Source organism: Neovison vison, chromosome 6, assembly GCF_020171115.1.
Source record: "Neovison vison isolate M4711 chromosome 6, ASM_NN_V1, whole genome shotgun sequence".
In the NCBI taxonomy this organism is placed as follows: Eukaryota; Metazoa; Chordata; class Mammalia; order Carnivora; family Mustelidae; genus Neogale; species Neogale vison.
The window spans coordinates 170,424,362-170,442,827 of record NC_058096.1 but is presented as its reverse complement, the minus strand read 5'-3'; the positions used below and the strand labels follow the sequence as shown (position 1 = coordinate 170,442,827).

Here is an 18,466-nt window from a genome sequence, read left to right as displayed (position 1 = left end):
GATTAGCCTTCTAAATGTGTGATTTTGTGATTCTTGAAATTCTCTTTGTTTTTCTGGATTTTCAATGTGTTTTTTTCCTTTAGGAAAATTGTCTGAACAGACTTTTTTGTTGTTACAGATATGAAGACAGACATGCCTATAATCACGTCAAAGAAGTAAGTCATGATGGCCTTGGCTTAAGTCAGAATTATGGCTTAAGTCAGATCTGTTTGTAGATAGCCTTTACAGTGTGGTAGGTCACACCTTGTTTTTTTTTTGTTTTGTTTTGTTTTGTTTTTTGGTAGTAGGTGTGTCCTTGAAAATTATGTCTGAACTTAATGTGGATCAAATCATATTTGAAATGCACTAAGTTAATTTTTTTAAATAATGCTAATCCAAATCCTTTGCCACTTCCAAAATATGAACAAGTGTCCTCTACTGTGTATGTCTTTAAGTGCTAGGATGTTTACACTGAGGTCTATTTTTTTTTTTTTTTAAAGATTTTATTTATTTGCCAGAGATAGAGAGAGAGAGTACACACAAGCAGGCAGAGAGGCAGGCAGAGGCAGCGAGAGAAGCAGGCTCTTCATTGAGCAAGGAGCCCGATGCGGGACTTGATCCCAGAACCTTGGAATCATGACCTGAGCTGAAGGCAACAGCTTAACCAACTGAGCCACCCAGGTGTCCCTACACTTAGGTCTAGAACTAACCTCTCCCTATCCTCTTTCCTCACTCTATACTTGCAGGGTGAGAGAAAGGCTTCCATGGAGGCTCTTCCTCATCTTCTCATACAATCACAGTTCCTTCCTCTGGCTTTTCTTTACGCTCTCCCATTTTCCGGAACTTCTCTTCTTGACACCCCCCCAAGCACGCATGCTGCCTGTCACTCTCTTGGACGTTTTCTTATCACCACCACCCTCCCTTCATGGGGCTGGTTCTTCCAGCTCCCACACAGTCTGCCTTGGCGCCCCTCGCTGTGCCGGCTGTCATACACCTGGATTTAGACTGTCAGTTCCTGGAGAGCAGGAACCAGGCCTGCTTCCTCTCTGCAGCCCCAACACAGAGTGGTCCCTTGGTGGGATTTTGTGGACTAAACGTTCATGCATTTAAATCCTCATTGTCCCTGAGAGGCAGCTCCAGTGGTGACTCTTCTGTAAGCCTTCTAAAAATATTGAAGCTCCAGTGGTTTTTCTTTTTGCTTCTAGCACATACTGGCAGAATCTGACAGCTCCTATTCAGTTATGTGCTCGGTAACCCCGTAGCAGGGACAATGACCCCAGGGAGATCTCAGTGGCTGCTGTGGCTATACCTGCAGGCTGGGTATGGGGGTAGGGTTCCAGTCTGTGAGGGGCCTGCTGAGAACCTGGCAAAGCCCCCATCCCAGGAGCAGCTGCAGGAAAGCTGCTGCAGTCAACACTAGGACTCAGAAACAGAGCAGAAGCCTGCCCCTCAGAACTGCATCCGGGGGGCGCTTGGGTGGCTCAGTGGGTTGAGCCTCTGCCTTTGGCTCAGGTCATGATTCAGGGTCCTGGCATTGAGCCCCGAATCAGCCTCTCTGCTCAGCAGGAGCCTGCTTCCCCATCTCTCTCTGCCTGCCTCTCTGCCTGCTTGTGATTTCTGTCAAATAAATAAATAAAATCTTAAAAAAAAAAAAAAGAACTGCATCCTGATTGGGCTGGCAGTGCGCATGACATGGCATCAAGCCAGTTTGAGTCTGTGAGGTTCTGGGTGGGGGAGATTGTCACCTGGCTGAAGTTATCCCTTTGTCTGCTCTGCAGTAATAACATTCCAAGCATTTTATTGATCCTTGTATTAGTTCCCTAGGGCTACCATAGCTCAAAAGAACAGAAATTTAGTCACATACCTCTGGAGACCAGAAGTCTAAAATCAGCGTATCAGCTGGGCTGTGCTCCTTCAGAAGGCTATAAAGGAGGATCCTCGCATCTTCCATGCCTGGTGTGAACCTCAAGTGGTAGCCAGCAATCTTTGACATTCCTTGGCTTATAGATGCATCTCTTTAGGCTCTTCCTCCATTCTCACATGGAGCTCTCCCTTGTGTATGTCTACGTGTCTCTGTCCAAATTTCCCTCTTCTTTCCTACAAGGAAACTAGCCAGTATGACTTCATCTTAACTTGGTTACATCTACAAAGACAGCGTTTCCAGAGAAGGTCAGATTCACAGGTGCCAGGGGTTAGGACTTAACCATATCTGACATTTCTGTCAGAAAATTATGCCCCCCCATCACTTGATTAATTATTTGGCCAAAATAATTGCAGTCAAAATCTAAATTATTAAATATTAAAAGAAATGGGTTCATTTTTATATTTTTAGGTTAATTTTCCAGCTTAAGTGCTTGTTGTAATTGTTTCTTTACTCTTCCCTCTGAAACTCTGATCCCCTTTCTCAAGTGAATTCACTCTGATTGGCTCTTTCCCAACAATAGTTGTCCATGGGTGATGAGAACCTTCCATGTACTCCTCTCTGGAGGTTAGTGTCCGGACCCTTGGATGATGCCCTAGGGGACTGAAATATGTAGGTTGTGTCCTCGAAGGGCCAGTCGTGAGGGAGGTGTTGCCCCTCTCCCCATTTGTAGTCCTCTGTTCAGCCAGTGTTTATTGCAGGTGCCAGAGTGTTGGGTGTCGGGTAGGTGCTACAGATACAAGAGGAGGAAAAAATTTCATCCCTATTCTCAAGGGATTTACCATCAAGTGGGAGCAGAAGAGAAGTAAACGACTGGACTGTTCTGTAATAAACATTGCAGGGAGGTATTACTATGATCACTGTCATAGCTAACAGGTACTGACTCTCTAACAGTGCTAGCTGTCAGTCTGGATGCTTTACTTGACCATCTCAGTTCATCTTCTCGAGAATCTTTGAGGTAGGCATAGTCATTTCCATCTCATTGTATCAGCTCAGACAAGGCAGTTCAGCTTCAGAGCCTCCAAGACACTGACAACCACAATAACATGGTTGTACATGCTGGCGTTTCTTGGGCATATTCCATAAACGAGGTCCTGTGCTGATAACATATTTTAGACTGTCCCCTAAAGTCCTCTCATCACCCCTAGAGGTAGGTCCTGTTAACTGACAGGTGAGGAAACGCAACCAGAGGTTACATAACTTGTGTAAGGGCAGTACTTGGACCCAAGCAGACTGCCTCAAAACTGTTTTGCTGGGAATTTCCAATGACAGATAGGCATTCATCTGTAAGTGGGGGAGGGGGGCGTTCACCGTGCCAGTGGAAGAGTATGTTCAAGGCCATAGAGACAGAAGAAGCAGAGGCGTATTCAGATGCTACACCCTTGTGCAGTCGGGTGGCCCTGAAATGGGTCTGCTTTTCACCAGTCTCTTCACTGCTGCTAATCATAGCTGCCACCTTTTCCCCCACCACTCTCTCCCTTATGTCGCCTGACTTTTACTTTTCCTGCTGCTTCTCCAGCAGTGTCCAGGGTTAATCGCAGCAGGACTTGGCTTTTTCAGGCATTGTCAGCCAATGAGAGGACACCTGCTCTGTGACTCATATGCCATATGTCTTAGTCATTTGTGTATCTGGCTGTTTGCATCACCAGTCTTTCTCGGAGGCTTTCTCCCACATGCTTTTGCAGCCACGCTCTCATTTGAGCTTCCACAAAATGAGCATCTGAGGTCATAATGAGGCAGGAATGCAGGTGTGATACTGGTTTTTTGCAGAAGAGCAAAAAGTTAAAGGGGTGTTAAGTGCTTTAGCTCGGAATCACATGAAAGAGCCAACTCCCAAACCTAGATCTGGTGCCACACTTGTGCCCACAGAGCTGCCCTGCTCTCAAAAAGCAGTTAATTAAGGTGTACACTTCCATTCATTAAAAATTCTATTTGTGTTTTGTAATGTATATGTATAAGTCAAAATGATTTTATTTTTCAAGTCTCCCCCTAAAAAGCCCACAAGCATATAGTAACAAATATTTATAGAGTACTTACTGTGTGCTGAGCATTGCCCATGTCTTGTCTCCTTTAGTCCTTGCAACAAATCCATCATGTCAGTATGGTTTACTCCTTGTTTACAGAGTAGGAGCTGAGCCTTTCAAGGGTCAGATAGCTAGTACAGGAACATGATGGAATGAGAGTTTGAACTCATATCTGCCTTGACCACCCTATTGCAGAGATCAGAGCCTCTTTCCTTCTCTGTGTGCTTTTTCTCTCTCTCAAGTTCAGATCTTTTGCTCAAAGGGGCAATAGTTGAACCTTTCATCAGTGGTTCTTTCACATATTTTAAGTCAAGGAATTTGATGAAAGTTGGGGATCCCTTCCCCAGAAAGATATGTTGACACAAAAATCTGTGTTCAAATAAAGGAGATTCATAAATCCACAAAGCCTATCAAGCCAGTACTATAGGTGGCATGAAGAGCAAAGATTCTTTTTGAGATCTCTCAGTTGAAAGTTCTTTTAACTGTATGCAACAGTGGCCATACTTTTCATACAGGTGAGAAGACACCCTGCCATTGTATGAGCAACTACATTTTTTATTCTGATTATTAAAAGTAATACATAACCCCTTTTTGCAGTAGTTGTCTCATTACTCCTACTTACAGGTAGGGGAACAACCACAGAGAAGTTAAGTAATAGGCTTTGTCACATATATAAGTCAAAGAGTCTGGCTGATATTCATGCATACAATTGTGGTGTCTACCCTGCTTCTTCTTAGATGTAGGTGTAGCCTTTCTAGGTTTTACTCTTCAAACCTAAGATACAGTTCCCAGTATATAGGAAGGCGTACTCATCCCTATGTAGGATAGACAGGGTGTGGACAGCTTGGCGATTCCTCTGAGGAATGAGGGTTAAGCAGCCACAAATCTTAAAATATAGCAGAGGTCAGCTTCCGTGTTCAGTTGCGTATGAGATGCCACAGTTTATAAACTGTGACATATTCAGCCATCCATACGCAAAGCAAAATACTTAAGGTGGAGAGTAAAATTACCTCTGTCTTCCCACAAACCATGTGGTCGTAGGTGGCTTCCAGGCCAACGGTTGTAGGTAGAGGCAAAAAGTGCTTGAGTTAGGGCACCTGGGTGGCTCAGATGGTTAAGCATCTACCTTCAGCTCAGGTCGTGGTCCCAGGGTCCTGGGATCAAGGCCCGCATAGGGCACCCAGCTTACCTGGGAATTTGCTTCTCCCTCTTCTTCTGTTCCCCAGCTTGTGCTTTTTCACTGTCAAATAAATAAATAAAATCTAGGGGGAAAAAAAAAAAGAAGAAGAAAAGTGCTTGAGTTTCACATTGCCTTTAGCTCCTGCTGATGAGATTTCCAGTATGGCAGCCTGACTCGGCATGGAGGCATTGCAGCGGCATCATCAGGCCAGGGGTCTCACTGGGGCAGAACCCTATTGTCTTACCTGTGACTTTTTATAACATGGAAAGTATTCGGCGTTGCCTTTACATTTGAGGAACGAAGCAGATATTCCTCATCAAACAGTACTTCAAAAGTTATTATGAGAGAAAGCGCCCTTTCTGCTAGGATGCTTGGCCATATGTATCCTTTCGTGCCATATGCAGTGAAGACCTTAGAAGGTACTGTGAAAAATATTTATTGAAGTTCTCATTTTGCATTCCAGTGCCGAGCAAAGACTCTGTATACTGTGAGTGGGATATTTTTCTGAAAATGTTGTGATATCCAAAATTGAGAATCATGTAAAGGAAATCCTGCGAGAACATAGCCATATTCTCTTTGTAGTCACCTAAATCATTTGGCCAACCAGTTTTAAATTACATAAATATTCATACTTGGTCAAACTGGAGTCAAGTTTTTTTTCAAAGTAAGAAAATTAAATGAAGCTCTAAGAAAAACAAAAGTAACACATGCTTATTGCAGAACAGTTAGAAAAATACACACCAAAAAAAAGTATAAAGAAAACATTTTACCTATAGCCCTCTACTGAGAAAAACTGCTATAAACGCTTTGACATGCTATGAACCCATCTCTTCTGCATGCCACGTTGTGCTTTGAATCTTGAAATTCAGGTGCTACTAACAGTATTTCCATCGTACAGGTACCAGCATCGTGTGGAGTGGGCCGCAGAGCTCATGCGAGGACAAGGGCAGGAGGAGAGTACTGTACAGAGAACCCTCCAGGATTACACAAAACCACTCGAGCATCCTGGTATAAAAAGGAAAGAAGTTCAATGGCACGATGAGAACTCTGAAACGACTTCCAAAATGGAAGTTACCACAGATAGAGAGGAACCCTCGGTGATGAATGAGGACTCGGGAAAGTCGGTTGACATGGACGGTCCCTGCAAGCCATCAGGCAGCCTGCAGCAGGGCCCTGGGCCTGACCCGTTCGCTCCCAATGGCATGGGTGAACCTGTGGCGGAGGTGGCCAAGCCACAGCACCACCCCCTGCCCCGAGTGCCTTGTGGCAAAGAAGGTGTCCTCCTCCCCCTGCCTGAAATTCAGCCTGGAGACGGGAGCCAGCCCACAGGTCCCCTCTGTGCCAGCGAGAGGGTGCCTGGTGATGAGTACGTGCTGGTGGAGGAAGATGTGTATGATGAGAGCGAGAAGGAATATGCCCCAAGTGAAGAAGTAAGTATGGCCGGCCTTTGAACAACAGGGGTTCAGACTGCATGAACCCACTTATACACACAAGGATTGGTGTGCAGGCTTTTGTTTTTTTGGTTTTTGGTGTTGCTTTTTTTGATAAATACAGTACAATACTGTAAATGTATTTTCTCTGCCATATGACTTTTTTAAATATTTTTTTCTCTAGCTTTATTATAAGAATGCAGCATATAACATATATAAAATACACGATAATCAGCCATTTATAATTATTGGTAAGGCTTCCAGTCAACAGTAGGCTATTAGTAGTTAATTTTGGGGGGAGTCAGAGATTATATATAGATTTTCTGTGGCTGGAAGTCAGCTCCCCTAGCCCCTGTGTTGTCCAAAGATCAACTGAAGGAGAAAATTACTCACTTCCTCCAGAGCCATAAGTTTCTGGCCCATCGCAGATGTGGGCTAACCAGGATGCCCCTTACTCAGAAATGGTAGCAGGCCCATATTAAGTGCCCGGGGCATGTGAGAGGTGGTGAGACCCTCTGGGAGAACTAGCAGGCACTGGATCCCAGCCCTGGTGGCCCAGTAGCTATGAGAGTTATTTCTCCTAAAACCTCAAAGTTTGTGAATAACTTAACTTAAAAAAAAAAAAGAAAGTGCACATTAAAGCATATATAATAATATTCTTTCCCTTGGGTGGGAAAAAAAGAAGTGCTGTAGTAGTTACACATAGTCTTGAGTGCAGCTGTGGTGCAGGGAGTCTCGGGTATGGAGGAGGTCAGCCAGCACAGGAAAAACACTGGAAAGCTCAAGAGCACCCGCCCTTGCCCCCTACCGAGGGATGCATAGTCAGAGTCGGTTGCCCTAGAATTATCTGTAATAGCTAAAATGAGCAAATCTAATGGCTAAGTTGTATGTGAAACACCTGTTTGAAGAAATATTATTTAGCCTTTAGAATAGGGTTAATGGAGCCTTATAAGCTAGGCCCACCCTTCTGAGTTGCAAGTGGGTGAAAAGAAGTACTTAAATTTGACCAAGGAAAGGATCACAACCATGGGAAAATTCCGTGGGGAACATAGAGAGGAAACAAATCAAAATGTTAATAATAGAAACCTAAAACTTCTTTTTCCACATCATAATTAAAAATATTTTTAACAGTATTAATCCAATAAATGTAAATCTGTGAAATTTGTAAGAAAAATGTTTTAAAATGCAATCCGCTCTATGTAATATGTAGTGCTTCTGTTTGTTTGTATGTATTTTATTTCTTTTCAGTTGGCACCAAAAAGGAGATTAGTATGCAGAAGAAATCCATATAGGATCTTGGAGTATTTGCAGCTTAGCTTAGAAGAGGTATGTTTCCTTCATGTTACCTTTTCAGCTCTTGGTCTCAGGGCCTGGACAACCTGTAATGGGGTCCACTTGTAAATGCAATTCTGTATGTAATTCAGGAACTATATAATTCAGTAACTGAGTATGCAGTAACTGAACATTACAAATAGGTATTGAAATAACCATAGGCACCTTCCAAAGTAGGTCTGCCTAAATTTCACTCCTTAACCTTCATTTCATCAGGTCTAAGATCTTGGGGGCCCTTCCTATATCATGAGATACAGCTTATATACCATACTATTCACCCATTTAAAGTGTACAGTTCATGGTTTTTAGTGTTTCATAGTTTCACCAGCTTTTAATAAGCCAAGATGCATGCTTCAAGTCATGTCGTGGCTGCTAATTATATAAATGGATTCTAGATATTTCCTTCTGCAGAATTACTAATACATGTCTCTTAATGGAATAGCTACATTCCCAAAAGTTAGCTAAAAGCGACTTTCATCGTAACTGCATCATAAATTTTCCCTCTGATTTGGAGTTCCTCTATCCTGTGTTCATTTGTTCAGTCCCTCCTTCTTTGCTTATGTTTACATTGTGCACAGAAATGTCCTTTTTGCCCTGGAGAACTGTACCCCTTCCTCAATCTCGTGTGCTTCCTCTCCCAGAACGCTCCTGCTTGTCTTGGATGGCTCCCGCAGTCGCTAGCTCTGTTCTTGGTGGAGATGCAGGTCTCAGGAAGTGCTTGTTGAATGTGTCCACATTGGTAACTTTGTGGGTGCATTCTCAGAGAAGTAGTTGTATCTCCATGTTTTCTGGATTTCCTTGTCTGTACTTCCTTCCTTGCAATGAGACCAAACAGACTGTGGGACCCAGAAATGATGTTTGGAATTATTTACTACATCTCCTTTTTCTACAAATGCACCAGCTGAATCTGTTGTAGAAGACAGTAACCACTAGCCACGTGTGACTATTTAATTTAAAAGTGAACAAAATGCAGAATTCTGTTTCTCAGTTGTGCCAGCTACATTTCACTCAGCAGCCACTGGTAGATTGTGGTGACTGTATTGGACAGCACAGGTGTAGAACATCGTCATCATAGGAAGTTCTGCTGGACAACACTGTAGATTCCCCTTCTCTAGGTGCTTGAGCTCTCTGGGCCTTGATTTCTTCTCAGTATAATGAGGGTTATGTAATGTCTTGTTCATAAGATCTTCTGGAATTAACTACCCCGTGTAATGGGCTCAGCACAGTGCCTGATACATAGTAAGTGCTCAGTAAGCATTAGTGTCTGCTTTTCTTGTTGTTATCATCATTATTAAATTACTTGTAAAAGCTATTAAATAGCTAGTTAGAACCTTTTCTTTTGCAATCAGTATTTTGCAAAAATGTTCACTGGGTACTTACTCTGTGCCGAGCACTGGGCTAAGTACTAACAATACAGAAATAAACAGAATATGGCTCTGGTCCTAAAGATGGCCCAGAAATAATTACATTCCATGTGGTCTGTGGATTGTGCCAGTGTTGCTCCTCTGGTATCCTTGTACCCAATGTCTGATGTCTATCAAGTGCTTAATCATTTTATTTGTTAAATGGGGACATTCAGGGTGTGGAATTTGCACAGAAACTGGTGGAGAAAAAAAGGACGTGAACTAGCTGGAAAGCCTTCATGGAGTTGGTGATATCTATAGATGTGAAAAGATAAATAGTGTATTGCCATTTGGACACTGGACAGCGTAGACTCCTTCATGCAGCTCAGCCCTGGATGGCAACACAGAAGGGCTAGATCATGAGGGCATATCTATAATATTGACCAGGGTTCTGACCCGGTCTTGGTGGTGCTGGGGCACTGCAGTGGAAGGGCAGGTACTGGAGCTGGCATCAGTGGGAGACTGCTGGAGAGCTGAGGAGGAGCCGGCCAGGATCTCAGCTCTGTGAGGCGGCAGCAATAGGGAGAGGGCATTTGGTGTCAGCCTCACTGTTCTAGGAGGTGACTGGTTGTGTTCCATGCGATGCTTTTTACTGACAAAAAAAGGCGTCACTGTCTGCTGCTGTCTCCCAAACACTCCTAACAAAGACAAGAGTAATGGGAGGTAGATGAGGTTGCTGTGCATTCTTGGAAGCTGCTTGGTTCCTGAGGACATTCCACAGAGGTCTTGCAGTTTTCGGGGAATGTGCGATTAAACCTCGCTCTGCCTCAGTTCTGTTTTGGCAGATTGCCTCTGAATGAATCACCCGTGTTTGGTGCCCCACTTATACATTTAATGTGTTTCCATAAATGTCCATCAGGAACACAGGCAGCCCTTCTCTGGTGATTCAGAGCAGTTTTTTCTGGAGCTTGGGTATGATAATTCCACAGCTGACTTAAAGATCTGTTACTGAGAACTGTTTTTCCATTATAACACTTTGGGACCCAGCTAGATTTCGTGATGACATTAAAACTATCATTAAACTCTTCACTCCACTTTTGCTTTGATAGTAAAAGCTTACTAATGAGATCTCAAGGGACATAATCACCTACCTCCCCAGACTTCCCCAGTCTTCTGATGGTTTAATTCTAAATAAAGCCAACTCAGTTGAATTAAGATTCATTCCATCTGTAATAAGTGCCTATGAGCAGTTTGTGTACATTCATAAAAACCATTTATTTTAAGCCAATAAATATTAATGAGGCATTGGTTTCATCAGTTCTTAGGAACATTTGTTTACTGATAATGGAAAGTTTCTGAAGAACTTAAATTCTAACAAATACTGGGAGGGAGTCTTTTGCTGGGCAAGGAGAGGCTTGAATTTTGCCAGGCTACAGTATCTAAACAGTTTTTTATAAAAGGAGGGGAAACTAAAATGAATTGAGCAGTTAAGTACTTTGCATAGACTAAAATTTTTATGAGACTTAATCTCATTAAATCTTTAATAAGGCATTTTCAGCCCCATTTTGTCAGTGAGGTAGGAGAGCTTAAGTGATTCTTACAGGAGGCTTGCTGTTAATGAAGATTTCAGCCCAGCTCTGCCACATCCCAGAGTTCATCTTCCATGTTGTCCCGTTCTGAACTAAGAAGTGATGGCTGGGAGACATCGGAAGGAGAAGCACTTGACTGTTGGAGAACCCAGGTTCGTCTCCACCATGTCAACTTCTGACCACCATTTGTGTGCATCGGAGAAACAGTGGTACTCTGCATTAGTGAGTGGTGTGCCACAGGAAGACCAAAGGTCAAAGTAAGATTATCAGACACCTGGGAAGGCTGTCAGGTAGCTGCAAGGGGCTGTGGGGCATGTAGCATCCACGTGAGGAGAAAGGAGCTGGAGAGCCAGGCCTGCAAAGCCCTGCTCTCGTTGACTCCGGCAGTGTCATAAACTCAGGGTTGATTCTCTCCGCACAGGCTCAGAGCAAACGCCATGTGTTAGATGCTCTCCTGAACCAGGGGAACAGCAGGCAGAGTTTCTGCTCTCACAGAGTTGACTTTCGAGCTGGAGAGGCGCATATAAGAAAGATCTTTTCAGACAAATGTGTTCTGGGACGCCTGGGTGGCTCAGTGGGTTAAGCCTCTGCCTTCCGCTCAGGTCATGATCTCAGGGTTCTGGGATCGAGCCCCACACCAGGTTCTCTGCTCAGTGAGGAGCCTGCTTCCCCCCTCTCTCTGCCTGCCTCTCTGCCTACTTGTGATCTCTCTCTGTCAAATAAATAAATAAAATCTTTAAAAAAAAAAAAAAAAGTGTGTTCTGAAGAAGATAATCAGGATGGGGGTTGCTTAACAAGGGTGGAGGGGAAGACCTCTCCAAGAAGTGACCTTTGCATCTGGGGCAGAACGTGCCAGATACTGGAGTAGCACTTAAGAAGGTGAAGGCAGGAATGACCTTACTGTGTTCAGGGGCAGACATGGAGCCAACATGACCAGAAGGAGTAGTGGTCAGATCTCCAAGGGACTGGAGGCTGTGGGAAGCAACGTGCCTTGCCATAAAGCCATTTTGGAGGGTTTTAGTCATGGGAGCCACGTGACCTTCATGTGGGGAAAAGATGGCTCCAGCTACTATGCTGAGAAGTCCAGGCAGGGAGTGGCAGCTGGGACCCAGAGAAGCGGGGTCACCTGCATCTTTAGAGAAGCTCTAGGTTTAGACCAGAGTGGAACTAAAGTGGTAGTTCTCAAGCCACTTTACTCTATTAAAAATTATTGACAATCCCAGGAACATCTTTATGTGGGTTATATCTGTCACTGTTTGCCAAACTAAATTTTTAAAACACAATTTTGAAATTTGTTCTTTAATTCATTTTAAGATAATAGTGATAAATCCTAATACATTACATAAAATTTTATGAAAAATAACTACATTCTTATAAAACAGAACAAATTCAGTGAGAAGAATGGCAGTTTTCCCCTTCTGCCAGTTGCTTGAAGGTCTGGCTTTATAGAAGTCAGCTGGATGCCCACATCTACTGCTTTATTCAGTCTGTGTGACACCACGTGTCTTAGCGCCTCTGGAGAAAATGAGCAGGAACAAGGCAAATAATGTGTTCTTTTCATGAAGCAGTTTTGGCCTGGAGACCTCCTGAAAGGGTCTCGGGGACTCCAGGATCCCCAGACCACACTTTGAGAACCACTGTTGTAAAGAGAAGTGGCATGAGATAGGAGAAAATGACAGGGGGTGGACTCAGGCAATTCCTGGGGATCACAGAGGTGTTTCCTTAGCAAACCTTATCACTGCTTGAAACCCCCTACACCTCCATGGCCTGTGCTCTCCTAAATCCTCTTGTGGTTTGTTGCTGTGCGTGCTGGGGCAGTGAAGAAGTATGCTTGGTGAGCACCCGTCATCGGTACCATGCTGTTGAACAGAAATGCGTAGGCTTGGGACGGGGGACTGCATCTCTGTCGCCACACTGTGTAAGAAGGCCCTCATCTGTGCCAGGTAGAAGCAGCAGAATGGTTTTCGTTTGGTTATAATCTTCTGTCCTCATTTTTATAAAGAAAGTACCCCAGTTATACTGATAACCACCATTTAGCCACTGGGACACACCATTCTCGTATAAGTCTGTTCGGGTGTAAACATGGATCCTATCCCCATCTACAAGTATAGTGAACAGTGCTTGGTGGCATCAGTGTTTGGCATTGTCTTACTTTCATCAGAAAGCAATTGGGGCACCTGGCTGGCTCGGTTAGTGTAAAGTATATGACTCTTGATCTCAGGATTGGGAGATCGAAGCCCACGTTGAGTGTAGAGATTATTAAAAAAAAATAAATAAACATTTTTTTTTAAAAAAGCTATTTTGGGGCTCCTGAGTGGCTCATTCAGTTAAGTGTCTGCCTTCAGCTCAGGCTGTGTCCCCAGGGTTCCGGGATCAAGTCCTGAATCCGGCTCCCTGCTCAGTGGGGAACCTGCTTGTTCATCTGCCTCTCCCCCTGCTTGTGCTCATTTTCTTTCCATCAAATAAATAAGATCTTTAAAAAAAAAAAGGCTATTTTAATCTCCATCTAAGTGTGATTTTACTCAACTACAGCTGACTTTGTTTGCTTTTCCTCCTGCCTCCCCATGCAAGTAAAACATTACTGTATAATGAAGTTCATGTAAAGTTAGGGATTACTTAATGGGAAATCACTTTACAAGCAAGGGTGACTGAAAAACTATGTTTTGTTATGCAAGCCAAATTTATACTGCCCACTTTTCACAAATTTCTATGTATTTCTTCCTGTAAATTTTTTTTCTTGGTTTAATATGGTTATTTAATTTTGCAGAGGAAAATCTAATGAGGAAAGCTTTCTATTATTACAGCTATTTACATCATTTTTCAGTTTAGCTATATGGTTTTTAAGGGGAAAATACATGAAAAATACACAAATGCTTTTTTACTGATTTTTAATCAATTTGTGACTTTCATATCTTCTTAGACTTAAATTTGCATGAACCATTTATGTTAAAAATATGTGACCATTTTTTGAAGGTGATTTAAGGACATTAATTTATACTTGACATAAAGAAAAATCAATCTGGGGCGCCTGAGTGGCTCAGTGGGTTAAGCTGCTGCCTTTGGCTCAGGTCATGATCTCAGGGTCCTGGGATCGAGGCCCGCATCGGGCTCTCTGCTCAGCGGGGAGCCTGCTTCCTCCTCTCTCTCTGCTGCCTCTCTGCCTGCTTGTGATCTCTCTCTTTCAAATAAATAAATAAAATCTTTAAAAAAAAGAAAAATCAATCTGTAAAATAATTTCTCAAGAACGTGGGATAGTTTTTAATGGACATTTTCTGCTTGCTCTGTTTTTAGGCCTTTTTCCTAGTCTATGCTCTGGGATGTCTGAGTATTTACTATGAGAAGGTAAGATGTTATATTTAAATAAAATCTGCTTAAAATTTTCCTGGTGTTAAAAGCGAGCTATAGTAATTTTCATATTGCTATAATACAAACTTACCTACCTTTACTGAATGAAATTGAAGTTAAATTTTTTCTCTAGGTTTAGGTTTTGGGCCCTGAATTGTGATTTTTTAGGGTGGGGGTAAGATTTTATTTATTTATTTTAGAGACTACAAGTTTGAGCAGGGGGAGGGGAGAGAGAATCCCAAGCAGACTTCATGCCGAGTGTGGAGCCTAATGTGGGGCTTGATCTCACCAACCTGAGATCATGACCTGAGCCAAAGTCAAGAGTGAGACGCTTAACTGACTCAGCCACCCAGGCACCCCCTGAATTGTGATTATTAAGACAGAAGCCAGGTTTGACTCTTTCAGATTGAATTTCATTCCCAGATGCTAGGAAAAGAACAATATCTTAGATAATGATCAGGAAATTGGCGTCAGAACAGTACTAAAAATTACAACTGCCAGTGTTCAGTGCCTCCTTTGGTAAAAGCTATGTGTTGGGTACCTTACAGGCAGTACTTCTGGTCCTTGCCTCTGCCTGGTAAGAATTCTACAGATAAGGTAACTGAGGCTTGGAGGAAGTAAGTAACTCAGCCAGGGTCACACAGCTAGTCTGGTTAGAATTAATACTTGAAGCTATGTGAAGGTATCTCCAAACCTGTTATTGTGTACTATAGCCTGCTGCCCTCAGAAGAAAGTTCCACGAGAAGCTGATACCATTGCTTACCTTCTCGTAGAGACCTTGGGGGGCTGGGCACACAGGTAGAAAGGGAGACTTCATTGTACATTTTTATGCTTTGTGAATTTGGACCATGTGAATATAATATCTGTTCCAAATAATTCAAATGAATTAAAAAGAGAAAGGTCAGCAGAGCAATAAATAGAATGGGAAAAGCATATTTTGTTTTGTTCTTGGGAGTGCACAATTTTATCATTCATCAAATTCCAATTATATAAATTCTTTTCAAGAGTATTCCAGTAGTTTGAAATGGGTGATGTTTGATGTTTGATGTTTGATGGGAGACTCATTTTCCCAGATGGTGGCCATTCTTAACCCACCTTGCCTCCTCTCCTGGGCCTTAGTTGAAATTCTTGAGAATATTCCACTGCTACCTAGAATCCTCAGCCTCTGTAACATGGTGGGCTCTCCATACTGGAAGTTCAGCCTTCCTTATGAGACTGTTGCTTATTACGGGAGTGCTGAGTGTTTCTTTGCTTTGGAATTTAAAAGCCACACATGTATGGAGTTTCTACCTTAGGAACAATTAAAAGAAGAAGAAGGAGGAGGAGCAGAAGAAAGGAAGAAAAAAACTGTATTTCATATTTATGGATTTAAAATCTCAAGCTGAGACAAACTGAGCAGGTTTCATTGACTGAGCCTTAAACCAACCGGAGAATTAAATGTTCCCAGAACCAAGCCATTCTCCGTCTCTTCATATCCTCCGTTAGGAACAGAATTCTCTTTAAAGCAGTTGCATTATTCATTTGTGCCATGAGATAAATTCTTTAGTTCCAAAGACTAAATGGGGCATTTTTTTTTAAAGATTTTATTTATTTATTTGACAGACAGAGATCACAAGTAGGCAGAGAGGCAGGCAGAGAGAGAGAGAGGAGGAAGCAGGCTCCCCACCGAGCAGAGAGCCCAATGTGGGACTCGATCCCAGGACCCCGAGATCATGACCTGAGCCGAAGGCAGTGGCTTAACCCACTGAGCCACCCAGGCACCCAGGGCATCTTTTTTTTAAGCTTTTACAAAATTATATTTTAATTTCCTGAATGTGGCCTGACATACAGTAGCTACTCAACTTGGGTCAGTGAAATGTTTGGGACATCCTGCCCTCCAGCTTTGGCGGACTTGTCGCCCTCAAGCACCTGACACTCGCTCACTCCTCTCCCTGGAGTGTTCTTGTGCAGCACCCACCGCCAACCCCAGTCCCCTCTGTTGCCCCTGGTCCCCACAACCACCCCCTTCCACTTGGCTGCTTCCTCCTCATCTCAGATGTTGCTGTTGCATGGCGGCCCTTCCCAGAGCAGTGCTCTCTGATGGAAGTGAATATAAACCTCAGACAGGAGCTACATGATTCATTTTAAATTTCCTGGTAGCCGCATTGAAAGGGTTAAAAGAAAAAAAGTCTTATTATTTACAGAGTTTCTTGAACTCAATATATCATTCTTGTGTTCCTACCGAGTCTTTGAAATTCGGTGTGTATTTTCCACCTGAGGCCCATCTCCCTTCTGGCCTCTGTCTGGTGCTGCCACACTGGGCAGCACAGGCCTAGATTCTCTGCTAAGTCCCTTGGTCATGGGTGCTGTGTGTGTTTACTGCTGGTACAGATGTCAGTTCACTGGCTTGATGACGAGCAAATACATACATAATAATGCCCTTTTTTTTCTTTCACCAACGTTAGGAGCCTTTAACAATCCTGAAGCTCTGGAAAGCTTTCACTGCAGTTCAGCCCACATTCAGGACTACATACATGGCATACCATTACTTCCGAAGCAAGGGCTGGGTGCCCAAAGTGGGACTTAAGTATGGGACAGATTTATGTAAGTACTTCCTGAATTGGTAGAATGCTGGTTCTCAGGGTGAAAACTGAATTGGTAATGAGTGCTGTTGCTGGTTTTTTCCTAAAATGATACCTTCATTTTGGCTTAGATAAAAATATTTGGGTTGGGGTGGAGCATTTGTCCAGAAGGAACGAAAAGGAAGTCTAAGGGGAAAGCCTGGAGATAGAAGCCTGTAGCCCCAAGTATTCAGGTTTTCTTCTCACCTGCTCTGTAATCTGAGAAAAGAGTTTTATATCCCTCATTCCCCTCCTCTCATTAGCCATGTGACTGTGTGATACAGGGCAGTCTCTTATCCTCTAGGCCTCAATTGTCTCATCTGACAAGGGAGAATGATCATACAATCCTAATAATCCCACCGATCCTTTGGTTGACCACTTACTATGTGTCAAGCATTTTAAAATTAATTATTAAAATTAAATTAAATTATTTATTAAATTAATTATTAAAATTAAAGCAATCTTTTTTTTTTAAGATTTTATTTATTTATTTGACAGAGAGAAATCACAAGTAGTTGGAGAGGCAGGCAGAGAGAGAGCGAGGGAAGCAGGCTCCCTGCTGAGCAGAGAGCCCGATGCGGGACTCGATCCCAGGACCCTGAGATCATGACCTGAGCCGAAGGCAGCGGTTTAACCCACTGAGCCACCCAGGCGCCTCTAATCCCTAAATCAATCTTATGCGACTGATACTCTTATTATTTAATTTTTTTTTCTGATTATGGTTGTGAGAGAATGGGTCATTTGCCCCTAATAGTTTCCAGGGTCAGCAACTTAACAGAGCTTGGCTTTGAATTCTGAAGCCCAGACTCTTAGAAACTGCCTCCTCTTATCTTGAAGTAAGGATTCTGGACCAGATGAGCACTTCAGTCAACAGATAATTACTGAGAGTCTTCTATGGGCCAGGCGTTCTTAGGGGCCAGGAATGCAGAGGTGAATGAGACTAGGTGAATGAGACAAAGCTGCCTTGATGGAGCTGCTTGAATTCTGGCTGGGGAGATGAATAAGCCAATAAGTAAATGTATAATGTAATTTCAGGGGCTATTACATACTAAGAAAAATAAAACAGAGTAAAGGGATAGAAAGTGAAGAAAATTAGTTAGGAAAGCACTCTGAAAAGATGTGACGACAAACAAAAATGTGACCACAGTGAGGGAACAGGTCACTTGAGAATCTGGGGAAGAACAGGGTAGGCACAAAGTGAACAGCAAGTGCAAAGTCCCTCAGGCAGGAATGAGCTCGGTCAATCTCAGGAACAACGTAAAGACAGGGTGTCTAGAACTTAGAGATCCCAGGGAAGAGTGAAGAACATAGTAGGCACAAGGTAAAGAACAAGCACAGAAGCCCTGAGGCAGGGAAGTCTCAGGAACAACATAAAGACAGCGTTTAGAATTTGGAGATCCCAGGGGGAGAGTGACTTGAGGTGATGTCTTTAAGTTGGGCTGACACAGAGCATGTAGGGCCTGGTTGTTTTTCTGGTGATTGGAAGTCTTGGGAGATTTTGAGCAAGGAAGTGTCTTGAAATGAACAGGACCCTCTGTCATCTCTGTTACTAATGGACAGTGGGGTGGGTCAGGGACAAAAATGAAGCAGAGAGACTTAATTAGGAAAACTGAGCCCAACTAGCCCTGCAGACAGATTGGATGTCAGAATTTCATTTAAGAGGAATCAGGGATAATGCCTGCGTACCTGGAAAATGATTCTAGAGCACAGGAATGCCTTCAGA

The 18,466-nt window shown here is 43.1% G+C and overlaps 1 protein-coding gene across 3 annotated transcripts in view; it reads left to right on the top strand.

The window, feature by feature from the left end:
- Nucleotides 1-18,466, top strand: part of TSEN2 (tRNA splicing endonuclease subunit 2) — a 43,330-nt gene that overhangs the window by 13,323 nt on the left and 11,541 nt on the right. For all 3 annotated transcript variants that reach the window (XR_006385098.1, XR_006385099.1, XM_044252970.1), the window contains exons 4-8: nt 119-155; nt 6,003-6,534; nt 7,783-7,860; nt 14,090-14,140; nt 16,588-16,726. Coding sequence is in view for 1 of the 3 variants with exons in the window: in XM_044252970.1 (XP_044108905.1) it covers nt 119-155; nt 6,003-6,534; nt 7,783-7,860; nt 14,090-14,140; nt 16,588-16,726 (837 nt within the window). In the remaining 2 variants the exon portion in view is untranslated. The remainder of the gene's footprint in view (nt 1-118; nt 156-6,002; nt 6,535-7,782; nt 7,861-14,089; nt 14,141-16,587; nt 16,727-18,466) is intronic.